The 20,062-nt window shown below is 44.3% G+C and overlaps 1 protein-coding gene across 1 annotated transcript in view; it reads right to left on the bottom strand.

Annotated features, from left to right (window-relative positions):
- The window catches only part of LOC121285069 (desmin-like), a 150,888-nt gene that overhangs the window by 85,548 nt on the left and 45,278 nt on the right, over positions 1–20,062 (bottom strand). The window contains exon 3 of the mRNA XM_041201193.1: positions 10,037–10,132. Within this exon, the coding sequence (XP_041057127.1) occupies positions 10,037–10,132 (96 nt within the window). The remainder of the gene's footprint in view (positions 1–10,036; positions 10,133–20,062) is intronic.

The raw sequence follows: 20,062 nt of genomic DNA, 5'->3' as shown, positions 1-20,062 counted from the left end.
ATACATTACCCCCAATACCGTGAGCTCCTATCTTGTGCAATAATCTTTTATGTGGCACCTTATCGACTGCCTTTTGGAAATTCAAATACACTACATCTACCAGTTCCCCTTTATGAACTCTGCTTGTTATATCCTCAAAGAACTCTAGCAAATTTGTCAAGCATGATTTCCCTTTCACAAAACCATGTTGACTCTGTTTGATTGCATTAAGCTTTTCTAAATGTCCTGCTATTTCTTCCTTAAGAATGGACTCTAGCATTTTCCCAATGACAGATGTTAGGCTCACTGACCTATAGTTTCCTGCTTTTTGTCTCCCTCCCTTCTTGAACAGGGGTGTCACATTAGCAGTTTTCCAATCCGCTGGGACTCTCCCAGAATCCAGTGAGTTCTAGAATATTTCGACCAATGCGTCCACTATTTTTGCAGCCACTTGCTTTAAAACCCTTGGATGCAGGCCATCAGGTCCTAGTGACCTGTCTGTCTTTAGTCCCATTAGTTTGTCAAATACTTTGTCCCTCGTGATAGAGGCTGTTACAAGATCATTCCTCCCATTAGCTCCTTGCTTATCTGATATCTTTGGGATGTTTCTAGTGTCCTCCACCATGAAGACCGATGCAAACTATAGGTTTAAATTATCTGCCATTTCCCTGCTCCCCCTTCTCAATTCTCCAGTTGCATCCTCCAAGAGTCCCATGCTCACTTTAGCTACTCTCTTTTTATATACCCATAGAAGCTCTTGCTGTTTTTTTTCCATATTTTCTGCCAATTTACTTTCATAATCAATTTTCTCCCTCTTTATTAGCTATTTGGTCATCCGCTGCTGGTTCCTAAAAAATTCCCAAACCTCTGGCCTACCACTAGTTCTTGCTGCTTTGTATGCCTTAGTTTTTGATTGGGTACCCTCCTTGACTACCTTTGTTAACCACAACTGATTTATCCTTCTCATCGAGTCCTTCTTTTTGACCGGGATAAATTTTTGCTAAGTGTTATGAAGTAAATGCATAAACGTCTGCCACTGCTCTTCCACTGACCTTCCCCTTAATCTATTTTCCCAGCTCACTTTAGACAACTCTTTCTTCATACCTCTGTAACTGTCCTTATTTAAGTTGAGGACACTGGTTTCAGACCCCAGTTGCTCACCCTCAAACTGAATTTAAAATTCTACCATGTTGTGATCACTACCCTCTAGAGGATCCTTAACTAAGAGATCTCTTATTAATCCTACCAGATTACACAGTACTAGATCTAAAATAGACTGTTCCTGGGTAGGTTCTGCAACATATTGCTCTAAGAAACAATCCCTGATGCACTCTACAAATTTGTCTTCCATGTTACCTCTGCCAGTCTGATTTGTCCAGTCAATATGCAGATTAAAATCACCCATGACAATTGTTGAACAAAAACAGAATTACCTGGAAAAACTCAGCAGGTCTGGCAGCATCGGCGGAGAAGAAAAGAGTTGACGTTTCGAGTCCTCATGACCCTTCGACTGAACTTGAGTTCGAGTCCAAGAAAGAGTTGAAATATAAGCTGGTTTAAGGTGTGTGTGTGGGGGGCGGAGAGATAGAGAGACAGAGAGGTGGAGGGGGGGGGGTGTGGTTGTAGGGACAAACAAGCAGTGATAGAAGCAGATCATCAAAAGATGTCAACGACAATAGTACAATAGAACACATAGGTGTTAAAGTTAAAGTTGGTGATATTATCTAAACGAATGTGCTAATTAAGAATGGATGGTAGGGCACTCAAGGTATAGCTCTAGTGGGGGTTTTTTTAAAATTTTTTTTTAAATAATGGAAATAGGTGGGAAAAGGAAAATCTTTATAATTTATTGGGAAAAAAAAGGAAGGGGGAAACAGAAAGGGGGTGGGGATGGGGGAGGGAGCTCACGACCTAAAGTTGTTGAATTCAATATTCAGTCCGGAAGGCTGTAAATTCCCTAGTCGGAAGATGAGGTGTTGTTCCTCCAGTTTGCTTCACTGGAACAATGCAGCAAGCCAAGGACAGACATGTGGGCAAGAGAGCAGGGTGGAGTGTTAAAATGGCAAGCGACAGGGAGGTTTGGGTCATTCTTGCGGACAGACCGCAGGTGTTCTGCAAAGCGGTCGTCCAGTTTACGTTTGGTCTCTCCAATGTAGAGGAGACAATTGTTGCGTCCTTCTTACACGCCTCCATTATTTCCTAATTTATACTTTGTCCTACAGTGAGGCAACTCCTGACGAGCCTATAGACAACTTCCACCCATGACTTCTTCCCTGTTTATTCCTTATTTCCATTCAAACGGATTCCAAATCATGATCTATTGCGCCTACATCACAACTCACCACCGCACTGATACTTCCTTTACTAACACCTCCTTTTCCTTTTTGCCTATTTTTCCCAGAATGTCGAATATCCTTGAATATTGAGTTCCCAGTCTTGGTCATCCTGGAACTGCATCTCTGTAATTGCTATCAAGTCATATCCATATATTTCTAACACAACAGACAATGCTGGAAAAACTCAGCAGGTCTGGCAGCATCTGTGGAGAGAGAAACAGAGTTAACGTTTTGAGCCCGTATGACTGCTCTCCAGAGTTCTGAAGGGTTATATGGACTCGAAACGTTAACTCGGTTTCTCTCTGCACAGATGCTGCTAAGTAGACCTGCTGAGTTTTTCCAGCATTTTCTGTTTTTGTTTCAGATTTCCAGCATCCACAGTATTTTGCCTCTATCCATTTATTTCTATTTGTGCCTTCTGCTCATCTATTTTGTTACAAATGCATTCAGATAAAGAACCTTAAGCTTTGACTTTTTACCATTATTACTCATTCTGGTTCTAATTTCTGCTGCACTCTTTTGCTTACATTTTCTGGCCCTTCCTGTCACACTCTGATTGTCATTTGCCTCTTCACTACCCTGCACCTCTGCTCTCTCATTTCTTTTTGGTTTTTTAAACTACCTTTCAATTGAACCCTGTCCCCCACCAATTGGTTTAAAGTCCTACTTGCAACCCTCGTTATACAATTCACCAGGGCACTTGTCCCAGCATGGTTCAAATGAAGCCCATCCCAACAGAACAGCTCTCTCCTTCCCCAGGACTGGTGCCAGTGCCCCATGAATCGGAACCCATTTCTCCTACACCAATCTTTGAGCCACGCATTTACCAATCTAATCTTATTTAACCTACGTCAATTTGCACACCGCTCAGGTAGTAATCAGATTAGAACCTTTGTGCCCCGAGCTGCTCAGTCCCTCAGCAGAACCTCTTTCCTAGCCTTACCTATGTCATTGGTACCTATGTGGATGACGACAACTGGATCCTTCCCCTCCCACTCCAAGTTCCTCCCCAGCCCAGAAGAGATATGCTTAACCTTGGCACCAGGTAGGCAACACAGCCTTCAGGACTCTGTCTTTGCTGTAGAGAACAGTATCTATTACCCTAACTACACTATCTCCTATTACATTTCTCTCCCCCACCTACCCCCCCCACCCCCAACTTGAATGGCACTCCGTACCATGGTGCTGTGGTCAGTTCGCTTATCCTTCCTGCAGTCTGTGCCCTTGACCGCACTGGGTGCAGGATCCTCATACCTATTTGACAATGGACTGGCTGAGGCTCCTCCAAAACTAAATTCTGGATTCCCATCCCTGCCTCACTCGCAGTCACACCCTCCTGTCCCTGACCACGGACCAAGTTTGATGTAATTAATCTAAAGGGTGTGACTGCCTCCTAAAACAGTGTCCAGGTAACTCTCCCGCTCCATGTGTCGGAATGTCCGCAGCTCGGACTCCAGCTCATCAATTCTGAGCTGAAGTTCCTCGAGCAGCCGCACTTACTGCAGATGTGGTCACCGGAGACCTCACCAGTGCCCATCAGCTCTCACATGCTACAGCTTTTTTTTTATTCATTCATGGGATGTGGAATTCACTGGCTAGGCCAACTGCAACACCTTGCCTGCCCCAGCCATCTCTATTCTATTTAATTATATAAGATATTATAAGATATTTTAAAAGTGAATTTCTTCAGCTGTAAATAATGTCTCCTGATTTAAAGCACTTGGTCAACCAAGAGACACAGAAGAAGTAGAAACATAGAAAATAGGAGCAGGAGTAGGCCATTCAGCCCTTTGAGCCTGCTCTGCCATTCATTATGATCATGGCTGATCATCCAACTCAATAGCCTGTTCCCACTCTTTCCCCATATCATTTCGCCCCAGCAGCTATATCTAACTCCTTCTTGAAAACATACAATGTTTTGGCCTCAACTACTTGAGCGAATTCCACAGGCTCACCACTCTCTGGGTGAAGAAATTTCTCCCCATCTCGGTCCTAAATGGTCTACCTTGTATTCCCAGACTGTGACCCCTGGTCCTGGATACCCACCAATCACCTACCAATTTTCTTGTACTGTCACACTTTGGCTCTGACAGGTAGAAACAGGCTGAAGGGGCTCTCTGCCGCCAGTTTTTATCTCCCGCCATTGCTGCCCTTCTCACACAGATCCGCTCCCATGTCCAAACTCCCGGCTCTTCTCTCGCTGTTTCAAGCTGAAAATACTGGCTCTCCTCTCGCTGTTTCAAACTGTAAAACTCCCGGGTCTCCTCTTGCTGTTTTAATTTGTTGCTCAATACCAGGTCCAGTATAGTGTGCTCTCTGGTTGGCTCCAGAACATGCTGTTCTAAGAAACTATCCCAAAAACATTCTATGAACTCCTCATCTATGCTATCTTTGTCCAACTGATTTCTCCAGTCTATATGTAGATTAAAATCCCCCATGATTATTGCTGTACCTTTCTGACAAGCTATTATCTGTTCTCTTATACTCCGTCCTACAATGTAGTTACAATTAGGGGGGCCACAAGTGACTTCTTGCCTTTATCATCTCAACCCAAACTGCTTCTACATCCTGGTTTCCTGAACTTAGGTCATCCCTCTCTAATGGGCTAATACCATCAGTAATTAACAGAGGCATCCCTCCACATTTTCCTAACTTCCTGCCCTTCCCAAGGGTCACATACCCTTCAATATTCAATCTATGTCATCCTGTAGCCAAGTCTTTGTAATGGCTATCAGGTCTTACTTACTTATTTCTATTTACACTATCAGTTTAATTGCTTTGTTTCGAATGCTATATGCATTTAGATACGGAGCCTTTAGTTTTGTCCTTTTATTATTTTTGTAGTGTCGAGCCTTATCTGCTAATTTACTGAGATTTGTACTCTTTGTCCCTTCCTGTCACAGTATATTTATCACTTCCCATACTAATACTTTCTCTCTTGTCTTATCTCTACTCTTTGGTTTACCACACCTTCCCAAATTCGATCCCTTGCTCCCACTATTCAGTTTAAATTCCTCTCTACACCCCTAGTTATGCGGCTTGCAAGGACATCAACCCCAGCAAAGTTCAGGTGTAGACTGTCCCAGTGGTACAGATCCCATGTTTCCCAATACTGGTGACTGTATTGTCACCACAATACTGCCCCACAAACCAGAGCTCACTTCTCCCACACCAGTCTTTGAGCCACACATTCATTTTTCCAATCTTATTTGTCCTATGCCAATTTGCATGTGGCTCAGGTAATAATCCAGAAATTACTACTTTTGAGGTTCTGCTTCTTAATTTAGTACCTAGCTCCTCATACTGACTATGCAGAACCTCCTTCCTCATCCTCATGGACCACAATCACTGGATTCTCCCCCTCCAAGTTCCTCTCCAGCCCTGAGCAGATGTCCCAAGCCTTGGAACTGGACAGGCAACAGCACCTTCTGGACTCTCATTCTTTGCTACAGAGAACAACATCAATCCCCCTCACTATACTGTCCCCTACTACCACTACATTCCTTTAAGCTCCCCCCAGTTGAATGGCTTCCTGTACCATGATCACTATTTTACCTTAGGGATAGAATAGAACTTACCCACTTACCAGATATTCACCAAACAGCTCCTTTCCCTGTAGTAGAACAAGAACCAATTCTTCTGGGAAAGACAGAAAAAGAAAACAAACTCCCTTTCACCAAACTCAAGTTTTCACTCAGTTAGCTTAGCTGCACACAGTTTGCATTGGTACCTACATGGACCACAATCACTGGATTCTCCCCCTCCAAGTTCCTCTCCAGCCCTGAGCAGATGTCCTAAGCCCTGGAACTGGACAGGCAACAGCACCTTCTGGACTCTCATTCTTTGTTACAGAGAACAATGTCAATCCCCCTCACTATACTGTCCTCTACTACCACTACATTCCTTTATGCTCCCCCCAGTTGAATGGCTTCCTGTACCATGATCAGTTTGCTCATTCACCCTGTAGCCCCTGCTATCATCCAAACAAACTGAGAGAACCTCAAGCCTACTGGACAATCGCAGAAGATCACACTCCTGCACTCTGGGTCCCCTTACCTGCCTCACTCACAGTCACACTCTCCTCTTTCTGACCACTGACCAAATCAGAAGATCCTATCCTAAGTGGTGTGACTGCCTCCTGGTATAACTTTCTCCCTCCCTAAAGTGTCACAGAGTCTGCAGCTCAGCCTCCAGCTCAATGACTCTGAGCCAAAGTTCCTCAAGCTGCAAACATTTACTGCAGACTTGTTTGCCCTGGATCACAATGTTATCCAGGAACTCCCAGATACTGCAACCTTGACGCATCACCTGTCCTACCATCCTTAATGTGTTTTAAATAATTGCTTAATTGTATTAAATCACTTATTTATGTTACTTTCTTATACATTTTATTAACTTTACCTCCACCACTATTTTAAACCTTAGGGATAGAATAGAACTTACCCACTTACTAGATATTCACCAAACAGCTCCTTTCCCTGTAGTAGAACAAGAACCAATTCTTCTGGGAAAGACAGAAAAAGAAAACAAACTCCCTTTCACCAAACTCAAGTTTTCACTCAGTTAGGTTAGCTGCACACAGTTTGCCTTGGCTATAGTAAAGAACCCTGAATTTATAATAAACTGAACTGGGGCTACAGTAACCAGATTCAATCAGTTAGCTAATTAACTACTCAGCTCCTACAGTTGCAAGTGAGTTTACCTTGTCTAAACTGCAAGGAAGAAAGAACTCAGCCTGTTTATACAGTACTTTCCAGTTACTGCTAACTATAGACTAGGTTAGATTTTAAGAGCAAAATTTAAGAACAAAATAAACACTTAAAACTCTCTCTCTCACCAAATCCAAGTATTCACTCAGTTAGCTCAACTGTACTCCATCTGACTAATTTAACTGAAATCTCAGTGGTGCCATGGATTTGCTTCTGACTGCATTGCCCTGAGGTGTTATTGCCCTCACTGCCGTTCAACACTGAATACCGGTTTGTGAGTGCCACACTCCCACAGGTCCCTGCACTACCTGCTTGATTTTCCATGTGACTGATGGTCACACACTCCTCTTCTCCCTCTCCATTTGAATTCCCTATAGCTACAGAGTGATCACCTGCTCAGCTTCTGTTGAGGGCGGAATTTTCCCATCCTGCCCGCAGTGGGTTTCGTGGCGAATGGGAGCGGAGAATCTAGTGGGGGCCAAAAAATTGGAATCTCGCTGTGTGAAAACTGTTTGCAGTTCTTTCGATGGCAGTTTAATGGCGTGTTGGGTATCCCGCTGACTAGTGGAGTGAACGCCATTTGCGTTCATTACCATCTCATGAATGCTCATTAAGTTAGCTGCTCGCCAGAATCATGCGCCGCCTTCCAATCTTGCATCACGCCAGTGGGCAATCACGTCAATTTGAATCTCGTTTGGAAGAGTGGTGTGCACCAGTGGGACCTCACCTCGCTCACTACTTCGAGGTGACTGCAACACACATAGCCTACCTGCCAGTCTCGTTGTGATGCCAGTAGAATGCCACACTGATGGGGTTTAGGGCTGGTCTGCTCCTGGTGACTGCCTCCGTAGTCACAAGGACACCGTTGTGCAGGAGTACTCAGGCATGGCTCAACAGTCAGTCAGAGACCAATATTGTGATCGGTGGGGTGGCGGCTGGTGAGGGGTGCATGGTGGGGTGGGTGTAGGGGTTGGTCTGCCCCAGGTGGGTGCCACCATTGTCCTGAAGGACACAACTGTGCAGTGGTACTCAGACAGGGCTAAACATTCAGAGACCAGTATTTCGACCAGGGATGGGGTGGAAGGAATAATAAGCACTGAGTGGGGGGGTGGGGTCAGGAGAGGGCAAAGGGACAGGAAGGCTTTGCAAGGGGTTAGGGTGGAAGGGGAACATTGGAAGGAGAGGGGTGGAAAGGCTTTGCATGGAGATGGGGAGGAGTGGGACAAAAGAAAGAAATGTGATGAGAAGGGATGGTGCAGAAGTTGGGAAACATGCATGCCACCCATGTGCGGTGGGCCCTCCCAGAAGGGACTGAAGTTTGTGCAGATTGTTAGATGAGATGGTGGTAATGTAAAAGTTTCTGTGAGACAATCAACCCACTATTGGTTGTGTGAGATTCCTGGAGGGAGTAGCCCCTTGAGTACATGATGCCATGATGAGAGTTTGACATTGGAGAGAGTTGAAGGATGACTTACCCTGGTGAGATCATTCATCCTCTTCCTACACTGGATCATGTTGTGGGTGTGGTGGCCAGCCACGCTGACATCCTCTGTGATGGCCTCCCAAGCAGGAGAGGTGTGGCTGGTGTGCTTTCTGGAGCTGGCCCTGGAGCACCTCCTTATGCTCACACTCTCCTCATATCAATACCTTGAGGGCATCAGGGCAGAAGCTGGGTGCTGACTTTTTCTTGTGGTTTGCTGCCTTCTTTCTTGGGTTGCCAGGCAGCTTGACACGGAACCTGACCCCCACTGCACTTAGTTTCAAAATCAGAAAATTCCACCTTGTAGTGATGCCGGCCACTCCTCAATATTTGAAGCTTCCTGCATATGCAGTTTTCGGGACACACAAAGTGTTCTGAAGTGTAAGAATACAGGTTTCATATAACTTGACCAAATTTTACTAGCATGTTTCCACAAGGTCAAAACCTTTTCAAAGTAAATTGTACTTTCAAATTCTGCAAGCTGTCATTCACAGATATGAAGAGGCCTAGAAAAGGCAGAAACACCTCCGATTTTAAACAGTTAAGGATATGCTGTACAGGGAAGTAGCCCTTGCCAAGAAACCAATAGTGCACCCTAAACTCTGATTCAAGGGTGCTGTCAAAAGAATCATGATAACCCTCAACATCAATCATGGCAAGTGGGAAAGTCTATCTGCCGACCAATACAAATGGTAACACCAGTTGTGGGGCAGGAGTTCACCATCACCACCATGACAACACGTAGTTTCAGAAGCTTCAAAGCAGAAGCCAGCTCTGCAAACAAGGTGCCAGCAGAGATCACCCTGCATCACTGGCAGCAGACAATTTCATGTGTGGTACTTTGCCTTTCCAGAATTAGATTGTTCAACCATAAGAAGTGCAGCAGATGATCTCATATGACTGCATCAGATTATGAGGATGCATTCCCATCATCTCTCACAGATGGAAGGCTGCCAACTGAGATCTCAGTATTGTTTCAGTAGTCTGACTGCATAGCATAAACACCTAATGATGGGTGGATACGAACAATGGCGCTTTCATTAGGCCTGAAAGCCAATAAGAATAAGGAACATGCTGTACATGCAAAAGGCTACAGCAGACTGCAGAATGTGAAAGGTAATTTAAAGGCAGGCTTTTACCCCATGGTTTAGATGAAGAATTGGACATGTTATTTGATATTTCATATCAAAAGGAACTTTTATTGGACCATAGAACCCTGTCAATATAACAACCTAGGTCCACCCCTGGAAAGGAATGCAAAAGATGTTGCAAAACATTCTGAGGCATAAAATCCCAGCCTTAGATTCTTAACTTAGACAGGGAACATTGATGATTAGCTAGTGCTGTGTTCAGTAATGTAAATAGATGTGACGCTTCACTGCTGAGAAAACATTTGAAAATTTCACTGACTTTAAACAAGTGCAGATATCCCCTAGTCCCTATTGACTTATTAAGGGGGAAGCATTCACTGTATTATGTGGTATTGGTCTCTCCAAATATATAGCAAGTAATGGCACTTTTCTTGTACTCACTTGGTCACGTATATCTTCCAACTGTGAGAGTTGTATTTCCATAAGTTTGACCTTACGCTGAAGTTTATCTACTGCAACATTGGTTTCATCACTTTTCTGTAAGTTCAATTTTACAGAATTAGTTCATTTCAACTAAAAAGGGCATATATGGAAACAGCTACAGAGCTAATTTTATATCCCTGACTCAGAATAATTTTCATACAGTGAGAGTGATTGTAGAGACAAGCATCGCACAAAAAACTGCACAAACCATTTCTGTCAGGGCTACAAATCTGTGAAAACAATCCACCGGTATGTATGTCTCTACTGCCTTAAGGTTTCACCCATATCACCATAATATCACAATATAACTTGCTGATTTTATTTCACAATCTATCTCATGTGCTGATGAAAATTTTATCAGTAAAGCTAGAAATAATTTAACAGGACTTTTAAAATCTATCACAACTGAATTCTGTAAAAAGTATTTTCCACCACCACCTAAACCCCTCCCCTGCCACTTGTAATCTCTAAATCTAGCATTGATGCCACATAAAGGTAAACCACTGCAGTTGCAGCCATGGCGATCAACTCGTGTTAAGCCTCTCTCCCATGTTGTGTTAATGCTCTGCAGTGAAACTGGTGTGTCCTCGTCAGGACGTAAGCCTGCGCAAAATTTATGGAGACCCTGGGCTCTCCAAACATCAGGGCCCTACACTCAACCTCCGTGGTTGAGTCCAAAGGAATGTAAAGGCACTGGCTTGGTTGCAGGAGTTGTTGGTAAGATGACATATTTAGAAATCAGTCCGCCTTTGGTCTCCACTGCAGGTTTTTGACAGGGTTTAATCCCTTAACCTTCAACTCTCCCAAGATATCCAGAAGGCAATGGAGCTATTCACCCCAAAGCTGGGAGTTTGGTTCATGAGTGCCATGGTATGCCCACATGCCAGTGGGCCTGCACACTGCTTGTCTGGGGGCAAAACCTCCAATGAGTTGCTCTGAAGCTTTAGCCTAGGACTGCGAGGGACCCAGTTTTATTTCTTTATTAATTTATTCATTTATCGGATGTACGCATTATTGGCTAGACCAGCATTTATTGCCCATCCCTAATTGCCCTTGAGAAGGTTGGTGGTGAGCTGCCTTTTTGAACTGCTGCAGTCCATGTGGTGTAGGTACACCCACAATGCTGTTAGGGAGGGAGTTCCAGGATTTTGATCCAGTGACAGTGAAGGAAAAGTGATACATTTCCAGATCAGATGATGAGTGGCTTGGAGGGAAACTTCCATGTGGTGGTGTTCCCATGTATCTGCTACCCTTGCCCTTTCAGATAGCAGTAGTCATGGGTTTGGAAGGTGGTCTAAGGGGGCTTGGTGATTTGCTGCAGTGCATCTTGTAGATGGTACACACTGCTGCCATTGTGCGTCAGTGGTGGAGGGAATGAATGTCTGTGGATGGGGTGCTAATCAAATGGGCTGCTTTCAAGCTTCTTGAGTATTGTGGGAGCTACACTCATCCAGGCAAGGGGACAGTATTCTATCACACTCCTGACTTGTGCCTTGTCGATGGTGGACAGGTTTTGGGCAGTCAGGAGAGTTAGTTACCATAGGATTCCTAGCCTCTGACCTGCTCTTGTAGCCACAGTATTTATATGGCTAGACCAGTTCAGTTTCTGGTGAATGGAAGCACCCAGGATGTTGATCGTGGGGGATTCAGCAATGGTAATGCCATTAAATGTCAAGGGGGGATGATTAGATTCTCTCTTGTTGGAGATGGTCATTGTCTGGCACTTGTGTGGCACAAATGTTATTTACTACTTCACATCCCAAGCCTGGATATTGTCCAGGTCTAGCTGCATTTGGACATGGACTGCTTCAGCATATGAGTCGTCGCGAATGGTGCTGAACGTTGTGCAATCGTCAGTGAACATCCCCACTCCGGACCTATGATGGAAGGAAGGTCATTGATGAAGCAGCTGAAGATGGCTGGGCCTAGGACACTACCCTGAGGAACTCTGCAGTGATATCCTGGGAGCTTAAACGATTGACCTCCAACAACCACAACCATCTTCCTTTGTGCTAGATGTGACTCCAACCAGCAGAGTTACCCCGATTCCCATTGACTCCAGTTTTGGTGGGGCGCCTTGGTACCACAATCGGTCAAATGCTGCCTTGATGTCAAAGACATCTCACCTCTGGAGTTCAGCTCTTTTGTCCAAGTTTGAACCAAGGCTTTAATGAGGTCAGGAGCTGAGTGACCCTAGGAGAACCTAAACTGAGCATCAGTGAGCAGGTTATTGCTAAGCAAGTGCTGCTTGATAGCATTGTTTATGACCATTTCCATCACTTTACTGATAATGAGGAGCAGACTGATTGGCAAATGGCCTGATTGGATTTGTCATGCTTTTTGTATACAGGACATACCTGGGCAATTTTTCACATCGCCAGGTAGATGCCAGTGGTGTAGCTGTACTGGAACAACTTGACTAGGGGTGGAGCAAGTTCTGCAGCACAAGTCTTTAGTATTATTATCGGAATGTTGTCAAGGCCCATAGTCTTTGCAGTATCCAACGCCCTCAACCGTTTCTTGATATCATGTGAAGTGAATTGAATTGGCTGTAAACTGGCATCTGTGATACTAGGGACCTCTGATGGAGGCCGAGATGGATCATCCATTCGACACTTCTGGCTGAAGATTGTTGCGAATGCTTCTGTAATGATGTGCTGAGCTCCCCCATCATTGAGGATGGGGATATTTGTGGAGCCTCCTCCTCCAGTGAGTTGTTTAATTGTCACCATCATTCACGAATGGATTGGGTAAGACAGCAGAGATTAGACTCGATCTGTTGGTTATGGAATTGCTTAGCTCTATCTATCACTTGCTGTGTATGCAAGTCATCCTGTGTTGTAGCTTCACCAGGTTGCAGTGGTCACTCCTACCCATACTGTCATGGAGAGATGCATCTGTTGAGGACTCCCAGGGCAACTCTCTCCCGAATGTAAACCACTGAACCACCATCTCTGCTGGGTCTGTCCCAGGGATGATGATGGTATCTGGGACATTGTCTGCAAGGTATTTTTCCATGAGTATGACTATGTTAGGCTGTTGCTTGACTAGTCTGTGAGACAACTCTCCCAATTTTGGCACTAGCTCCCAGTTGTTTGTAAGGTGGACTTTGCAGAGTTGACAGGGCTGAGTTTGCCATTATTGTTTTTGGTGCCTTGTTCGAAGCCAGGTGGTCCATCCAGTTCCATTCCTTTTAGGCTTTTTAGCAGTTTGATACAACCGAGTGGCTTGTTAGGCCATTTTAGAGGCCAGTTATTGCTGTGGGTAAGGAGTCACATGTGGGCTAGACCAGGTAAGGATGGAAGATTTCCTTCCCTAAAGGGCATTAGTGAACCAGATGGGTTTTTACAACAATGGTTTTGTGGTCATCCTTAGACTTTTAATTCCAGATTTTTATTGATTTCAAACTCTACCATGTCATGGTGGGATTCAAACCTGGGTCCCCAGAGCATTACCCTGGGTCTCTGGAATACTAGTTCAGTGACAATACCACAAGTCCAGCAACAATACCACTATGCTACTACCTACCCTACAAAGCTTTTGTGTGTTGCCACAAGAAGGCACAGCAGGGGACTTGGCAATGGAGAGACTGTGTGCTGACAGGAAGAGACTTACACATTTGGTTTTCCAACAGATTGATGTGATGCATCTAGTGTGTAGGTGAAGAGAATTAACATGCTTTTCGTTATTGTGTGCTCGTCTGCTTCTCATTTTCAGCCTATGCCGCTGGCTAGCAGCAATGTGCAAAAAATCTCTGCAGACCTGGGTGTTTTAGTATCCAAAGGCCTGCATTTTAAAATGGCAGTGTTGCACATCAGTTAACAATGCAATGTACAGGAGCACTGGGAACTAAATTCTAAGAGGGAATAGATTAGTTAGATCATGGATGGGAAGCTGAGGCCCGTTGCTTTCAATTCCTGCATCATAGGGAAACTTCAGGACACTTCATGTGTCTTGGAAGACCATGTGTGTAGGAAGTGTCTCCAGCTGCTTGAGTTCAAGGCCAGGATTTCTGAGTTTGAATAGCAGCTGGATTCACTGTGGAGCATCTGGAAGGATCAGAGTTCCCTGGATCATATGTTTCAAGAGGTGGTTATACCACAGGCAGTGAAAGATTAGGATAGTAGATGGGGGGGGGGGTGGTGCAATCCAGAAAAGTAGGAAGAGACAGGAAGTGCAGGAGCCTTCGGGGTGTGTGCCACTTTCAAATCGCTCCTCAGCATTGGAGACTGCTGGAAGTGTTTACCCTGAGGGAGTGCAGTCCAGTCCAAGGCACCAATAGGCAAGAGAATATATAAAGGAGGACAGCAAAGAGTATAAATGCAGTAGTGTGATAAAATTCATGGTTTAAAAGCTTGTATGTTTTAAGACGGACCCTAACTGAAAAGGGAAACTGAAGAGGGAAACTGACATCCCAGTTACCAAGGAAATGAAAACTAAAACTGAGATTGGAAACCAAAACTTCTGGAGAGACTGAAAGTGCTTGAGGTTATGTAAAGGGACACAGAGCCATCCAAGTTTAGTAGTAGAAGTTGACGACTCCAATGGTGCAGTACAGGCAAGCGGAAGAAGACACAAGCTAGATCCAGAAGCTGAGAATACGCAAACATACAGTTGCTGCAGCTGGTTCTATTACTTCAAGATACACTGATGGATCTACACCAACCAGACCAAATTGTGCAGGTTCTGCAGACAAGTACCATTTTTGGTGAAGACAGTGCCAGTGGACCTTGAGTTGGTTGTGCGCTGCTGTTGGCTGGGATGAGGCTAGCCCCTAGAAAGAGAGGAGCTGAAATTCTTCATAAGGAAGACAAGAGTTTTGAAGGACCTTGTGACTGGGTTTGATGACCTAAATGCTGAGTAGACTGCTGAGCCCATTTTAAGATCTGTCTTAGTTGTATCTGCCATTGAGTGTGTCATTTATAGTTTATAATCAACTGCAATTTGTCTGTTAATTTACTTTATCTAATGTTGACTTAGGGTTTTAGAGTATAGGTGATTAAAGTTTCCTTTGCTTGACTCTTGTAGAGTAAAAATTCTCCTGTTTTAAATTATGGAATCTTGTGGCTTCATTCTTCTGTAAAAAATGTCTTTTAAAAAGGAGTTATTAGTATCCACCGAGATTGTAACAATAATTATTGGAGATTGCATAGTTGTGTGGGAGAAAGACAGGCATTTCCATAACTGTCATCATCAGACTCCGCATGGTGTGTTGCCTCCCTGAGTAAAGGACATTACAAAAAGGGTGCAGAATGTTCTGCAGGGGGAAGGGAATAAGACAAAAATTGTGCAGATTGGTACCAATGACAGAGAGACGGCAGGTATTGATGTCCTAAGGTCAGATTTTCTTAAGGGAAATGGTGGTGTACTGGTAATGTCACTGGACTAATAATTCAGAGGTTCAGACTAACTATCTGAGGATATGGATTCAAATCTCACCAGGGCAGTTGGTGGACTTGGAATTAATCTGTAATTGAAAGCTAATCTCAGTAATGAAATCATTGTTGATTTTTGTAAAGACCCAACTGGTTCACTAATGCCATTTAGGGAAAGAAATCTGCTTTCCTTATTTAGTCAGCCCACAGCAATGTGATTGATTCTTAACAGCTCCCTGAAATAGCCTAGCAAGCCATTCAGTTCAAGGGTAATTAGGGAATGCAACAAATGCTAGCCTTTCCAGCAATGCGCACATTCCATGAAAGAAGAATTCTAAAAATATTCAGAAGCTAGGGTGGAGGGTAAAAAGTAGGACCTTGAAGTTAGTAATCTCTGGATGATTCTGATCTATGACTCTATGATTCCCAGTGCCATGCGAGAAAGAGAGTATAACCAGGAAGATCGTGAGGATCAAAATGTGGCTTGAGACATGGTGGAGGAGGGAGGATTTCAATTCTTGGGACCAGTTCTGGGGCAGGAAGCATCTATTCAAAAGGGAAGGGTTACATCTCAACAGGACTGTGACCAATGTGCTTGTGCTAAAATACATGAATGTGGTTGGGAAGAGTTTAAATTAAGTTGACAGGAGGTGAGAACAAACATGTGGGAGTAGAAAAGAGGAAAAGGTACATAAAAGATAGAGGGTTCTGGATAGCACTGGATACTGCAAAAGCAGTATGGGCCTTGACAATATTCTGGCAATACTACTGAAGGCTTGTGCTCCAGAACTAGCTGCGCCCCTAGCCAAGCTGATCCAGCACAGCCACAACACTGGCATCTACCTAGCAATGTGGAAAATTGCCCAGGTCTGTCCTGTCCACAAATACAGGGCAAATCCAACCCAGTCAATTACTGTCCCATCAGTCTACTCTTGATCATGAGCAAAGTGTTGGAAACTGTCGCTGACCATGCTATCATATGAGATAAGAACGGACTAAGAAGATCTACAAGGATTACAAAGACAGGTTGTATATGTAAAAGCATAAAGTGTGGTGAATAAGATTTGTGAACTACAAGCACAAATTGCCATGTGGGAATATGATGTAGTGACAATAACGGGAATGTGGCTTAAAAATGGTGAGGACTGGCAACTTAATATTCAAGGGTATAAAGTGTTCAGAAAGATAGGGAAGTGGGGTTGCAAAACTGATTAGGGAAAACATTGTAAGGAGACAATGTGCTGGAGAGGACAAAGACAGAATCCATCTGGTTAGAGTTGAGAAACAAAAAGGGGATGATTGCACTACTGGGGGCTATTCTGTCGGCCTTCAAATAGTGAGATGCAAAGGTGCAAAACTGCAGGGAAATCACAAAGATGAGCAAGATCTATACAGTGCTATTTACAGTGGTAATGTTGGGAGTCCTCAATTAGCCAAATTTGGATTGGGATAACAAAGGGTGAGGAGGGGGAGAATTTTCTGAAACGTGTACAGAACTTCCTTGACGAGTATGTTATTGGTCCAACTAGGAAGGATGCATTGCTGGAGCCATTGCTGCAGAGTGAAGTGAGCCAAGTGGACCAAGTGTCTGTGGAGGAACATTTAAGTTAGAGTGATCATTGTATCATGAACAATGAAAAGAGCAAGGGATAATCTAAAGTAGAACTTCTAAACTGGAAGAGGGCTAACTTCAAAGGGAAGAGAGGACATCTAGCCAGGCTAAAATAGAAAAAAACATTGGTGGGTAAAACCGTGACCAAACAATGGATGATCTTTAAGGAAGAGATGATTCAGGTACAGGCTGGAAATATTCCAACAAGGGCAAAATGTAAGGAAACCAAAATCAGAACTCCTTGGATGACAAGGGAAAAAGGGAATATGATGAAACAAAAAAAAAAGAGGGTGTACGATGTACGTCAGGTGAATACTTCAAGTGAGAACCAGGTCAAATACAATATGTTGAAAATGGGAAGTGAAGAGGAAACTATGACTGGTAGAGAGAACATGAGAATAAAATGGCAGTTAACACTTGACTAGTAATCCAGAGGCCCAGGCTAATGCTCTGGGAACATGAGGTGGTTGAATTTAAATTCAATTAATAAAATCTGGAATTTAAAAGCTAGTTTATTGGTGACCATGAATCCATTGTTGGAAAAATCCAACTGGTTCCCTAATGTCCTTGAGGGAAAGAAATCAGCCGTCCATACCTGGTCTGGCCTGCATGTGACTACAGACCCACAGCAATGTGGTTAACTGTTAAATGCCCTCTCAAATGGCCTGGCAAGCCAATCAGTCATATCAAACCACCATGAAGTCTAAATGGAATGAAACCAGGTGGACAACCCAGCATCGGCCTAGGCACTAAAACAACAATGCCACACCCAACACTTTGACCCTGCAAAGTCCTCCATATTAACAACTGGGGGCTTGTGCCAAAATTAGGAAAGCTGTCCGACAGACTAATCATGCAACAGCCGGACATGGTCAAACTCATGAAATCATACCTTACAAAGTCCCAGACACCATCTCCGGATATGTTTTGTGCAACCAACAGGATGGTCTCAGGAGAGGTGGCAGCACAATGGTTTACAGTTAGGAGGGAGTTGCCCTGGGAGTCCTCAACATCGATTCTTGACCCCATGAAGTCCCATGGAATTAGGTCAAACATGGGCAAGGAAACCTCTGGCTGATTACCACCTACCACACCACCCCCCACCCCCCCCCCTCTTTCAGCTGATGAATCAATACTCCTCCATATTCAACACCACTTGGAGGAAGCACTAAGGGTGATAAGGGCACATAAGGTACTCTGAGTAGGGGGCTTCAATGTCCACGACCAAGGGTGGCTTCAAAGTACCACTACTGACTGAGCTGGCCGAGTCCTAAAGGACATAGCTGCTAGACTAGGTCTGCGACAGGTGGTGAGGGAACCAACAAGATGGAAAAATCCACTAGACCTCATCCTTACCAATTTACCTGTCACAGGTGCATCTGTCCACGACAGGATTGATAAGAGTGACCACCGCACAAGTCCTTGTGGAGATGAAGTCCTGTCTTTACATTGAGGATACCCTTCATCATGTTGTGTGACACTATAACCATGCTAAATGGGATAGATTTTGAACGTTTCAAGTAACTCAAAACTGGCATTCATGAGGCACCGTGGGCCAGTAGCAGCAGAATTGTATTCGAACACAATCTGTAACCTTATGGCCTGGCATATCCACCACTCTACCATTAGCATCAAGCAGAGGATCAACCCTGGTTTAATGAAGAGTGCAGGAGGGCGTGACAGGAGCTGCACCAGGCATAACTAAAAATGAGGTATCAACCACAGAATCACATAATTTTAACTGGAGAAGCTACAACACTGGACTACTTGCATGCCAAACAGTATAAGTGCATGCAATAGATGGAGCTAAATGAACCCACAACTAACAGGTCAGATCTCAGCTCTAAAGTCCAGCCATATCTAGTCGTGAATGGTGGTGGACAATTAAACAACTAACTGGAAGAGGAGGCTCCACAAATATCCCCAGTGATGGGGAGGGCCCAGCACATCAGTGCAAAATACAAGGCTTAAGCATTTGCAGCCATCTTCAGCCAGAAATGCTGAGTGGATGATCCATCTTGGCTTCCTTCTGAGATCCCCAGCATCTGAGATGCCAGTCTTCAGCCAATTTGATTCACTCCATGTAATATCAAGAAACGGCTGAAAGCACTGGATACTGCAAAGGCAATGGGTCCTGATGACATTCCAGCAATAGTACTGAAGGCTGATGCTCCAGAACTTGTTGCACCCCTAGCCTAGCTGATTCAGCACAGTTACAACACTGGTATCTACCCGGCAATGTGGAAAATTGAACAAAGAACAAAGAAAAGTACAGCACAGGAACAGGCCCTTTGGTTCTCTTAGCCTGCGCCGATCATATTGCCCGTCAACTAAAACATTTTGCACTTCCGGGGTCCGTATCCCTCTATTCCCATCCTATGCATGTATTTGTCAAGCTGCCTCTTAAACACCACTATCGTACCTGCTTCCACCACCTCCTCTGGCAGCAAATTCCAGACACTCACTACCTTCTGCGTAAAAAACTTGCCCCGCACATCTCCTCTTTAGTTTTCTCCTCTTACCTTAAATCTATGTCCCCTAGTAATTGACTCTCCACCCTGGGAAAAAGCTTCTATCTACTCTGTCCATGCCACTCATAATTTTGTAAACTTCTATCAAGCCGCCCCTCAATCTCCATCGCTCTAGTGAGAACAATCCGAGTTTCTCCAACCTCTCCTCATAGCTAATAACCTCCAGACCAGGCAGCATCCTGGTAAACCTCCTCTGCCCCCTCTTCAATGCCTCCATATCCGTCTGGTAATGTGGTGACCAGAATTGCTCGCAATATTCAAAGTGTGGCCTAACCAAGGTTCTATACAGCTACAGCATGACTTCTCAGCTTTTATACTCAATACCCCTGCCAATGAAGGCAAGCATGCCATATGCCTTCCTGACTACCTTATCCACCTGCATTGCCACTTTCAGTGACCTGTGGACCTGTACACCCAGATCCCTCTGCCCGTCGATGCACTTAAGGGTTCTGCCATTTACTGTATA

Source organism: Carcharodon carcharias, chromosome 12, assembly GCF_017639515.1.
Source record: "Carcharodon carcharias isolate sCarCar2 chromosome 12, sCarCar2.pri, whole genome shotgun sequence".
In the NCBI taxonomy this organism is placed as follows: domain Eukaryota; kingdom Metazoa; phylum Chordata; class Chondrichthyes; order Lamniformes; family Lamnidae; genus Carcharodon; species Carcharodon carcharias.
This window is presented reverse-complemented; position numbering and strand designations above follow the sequence as displayed.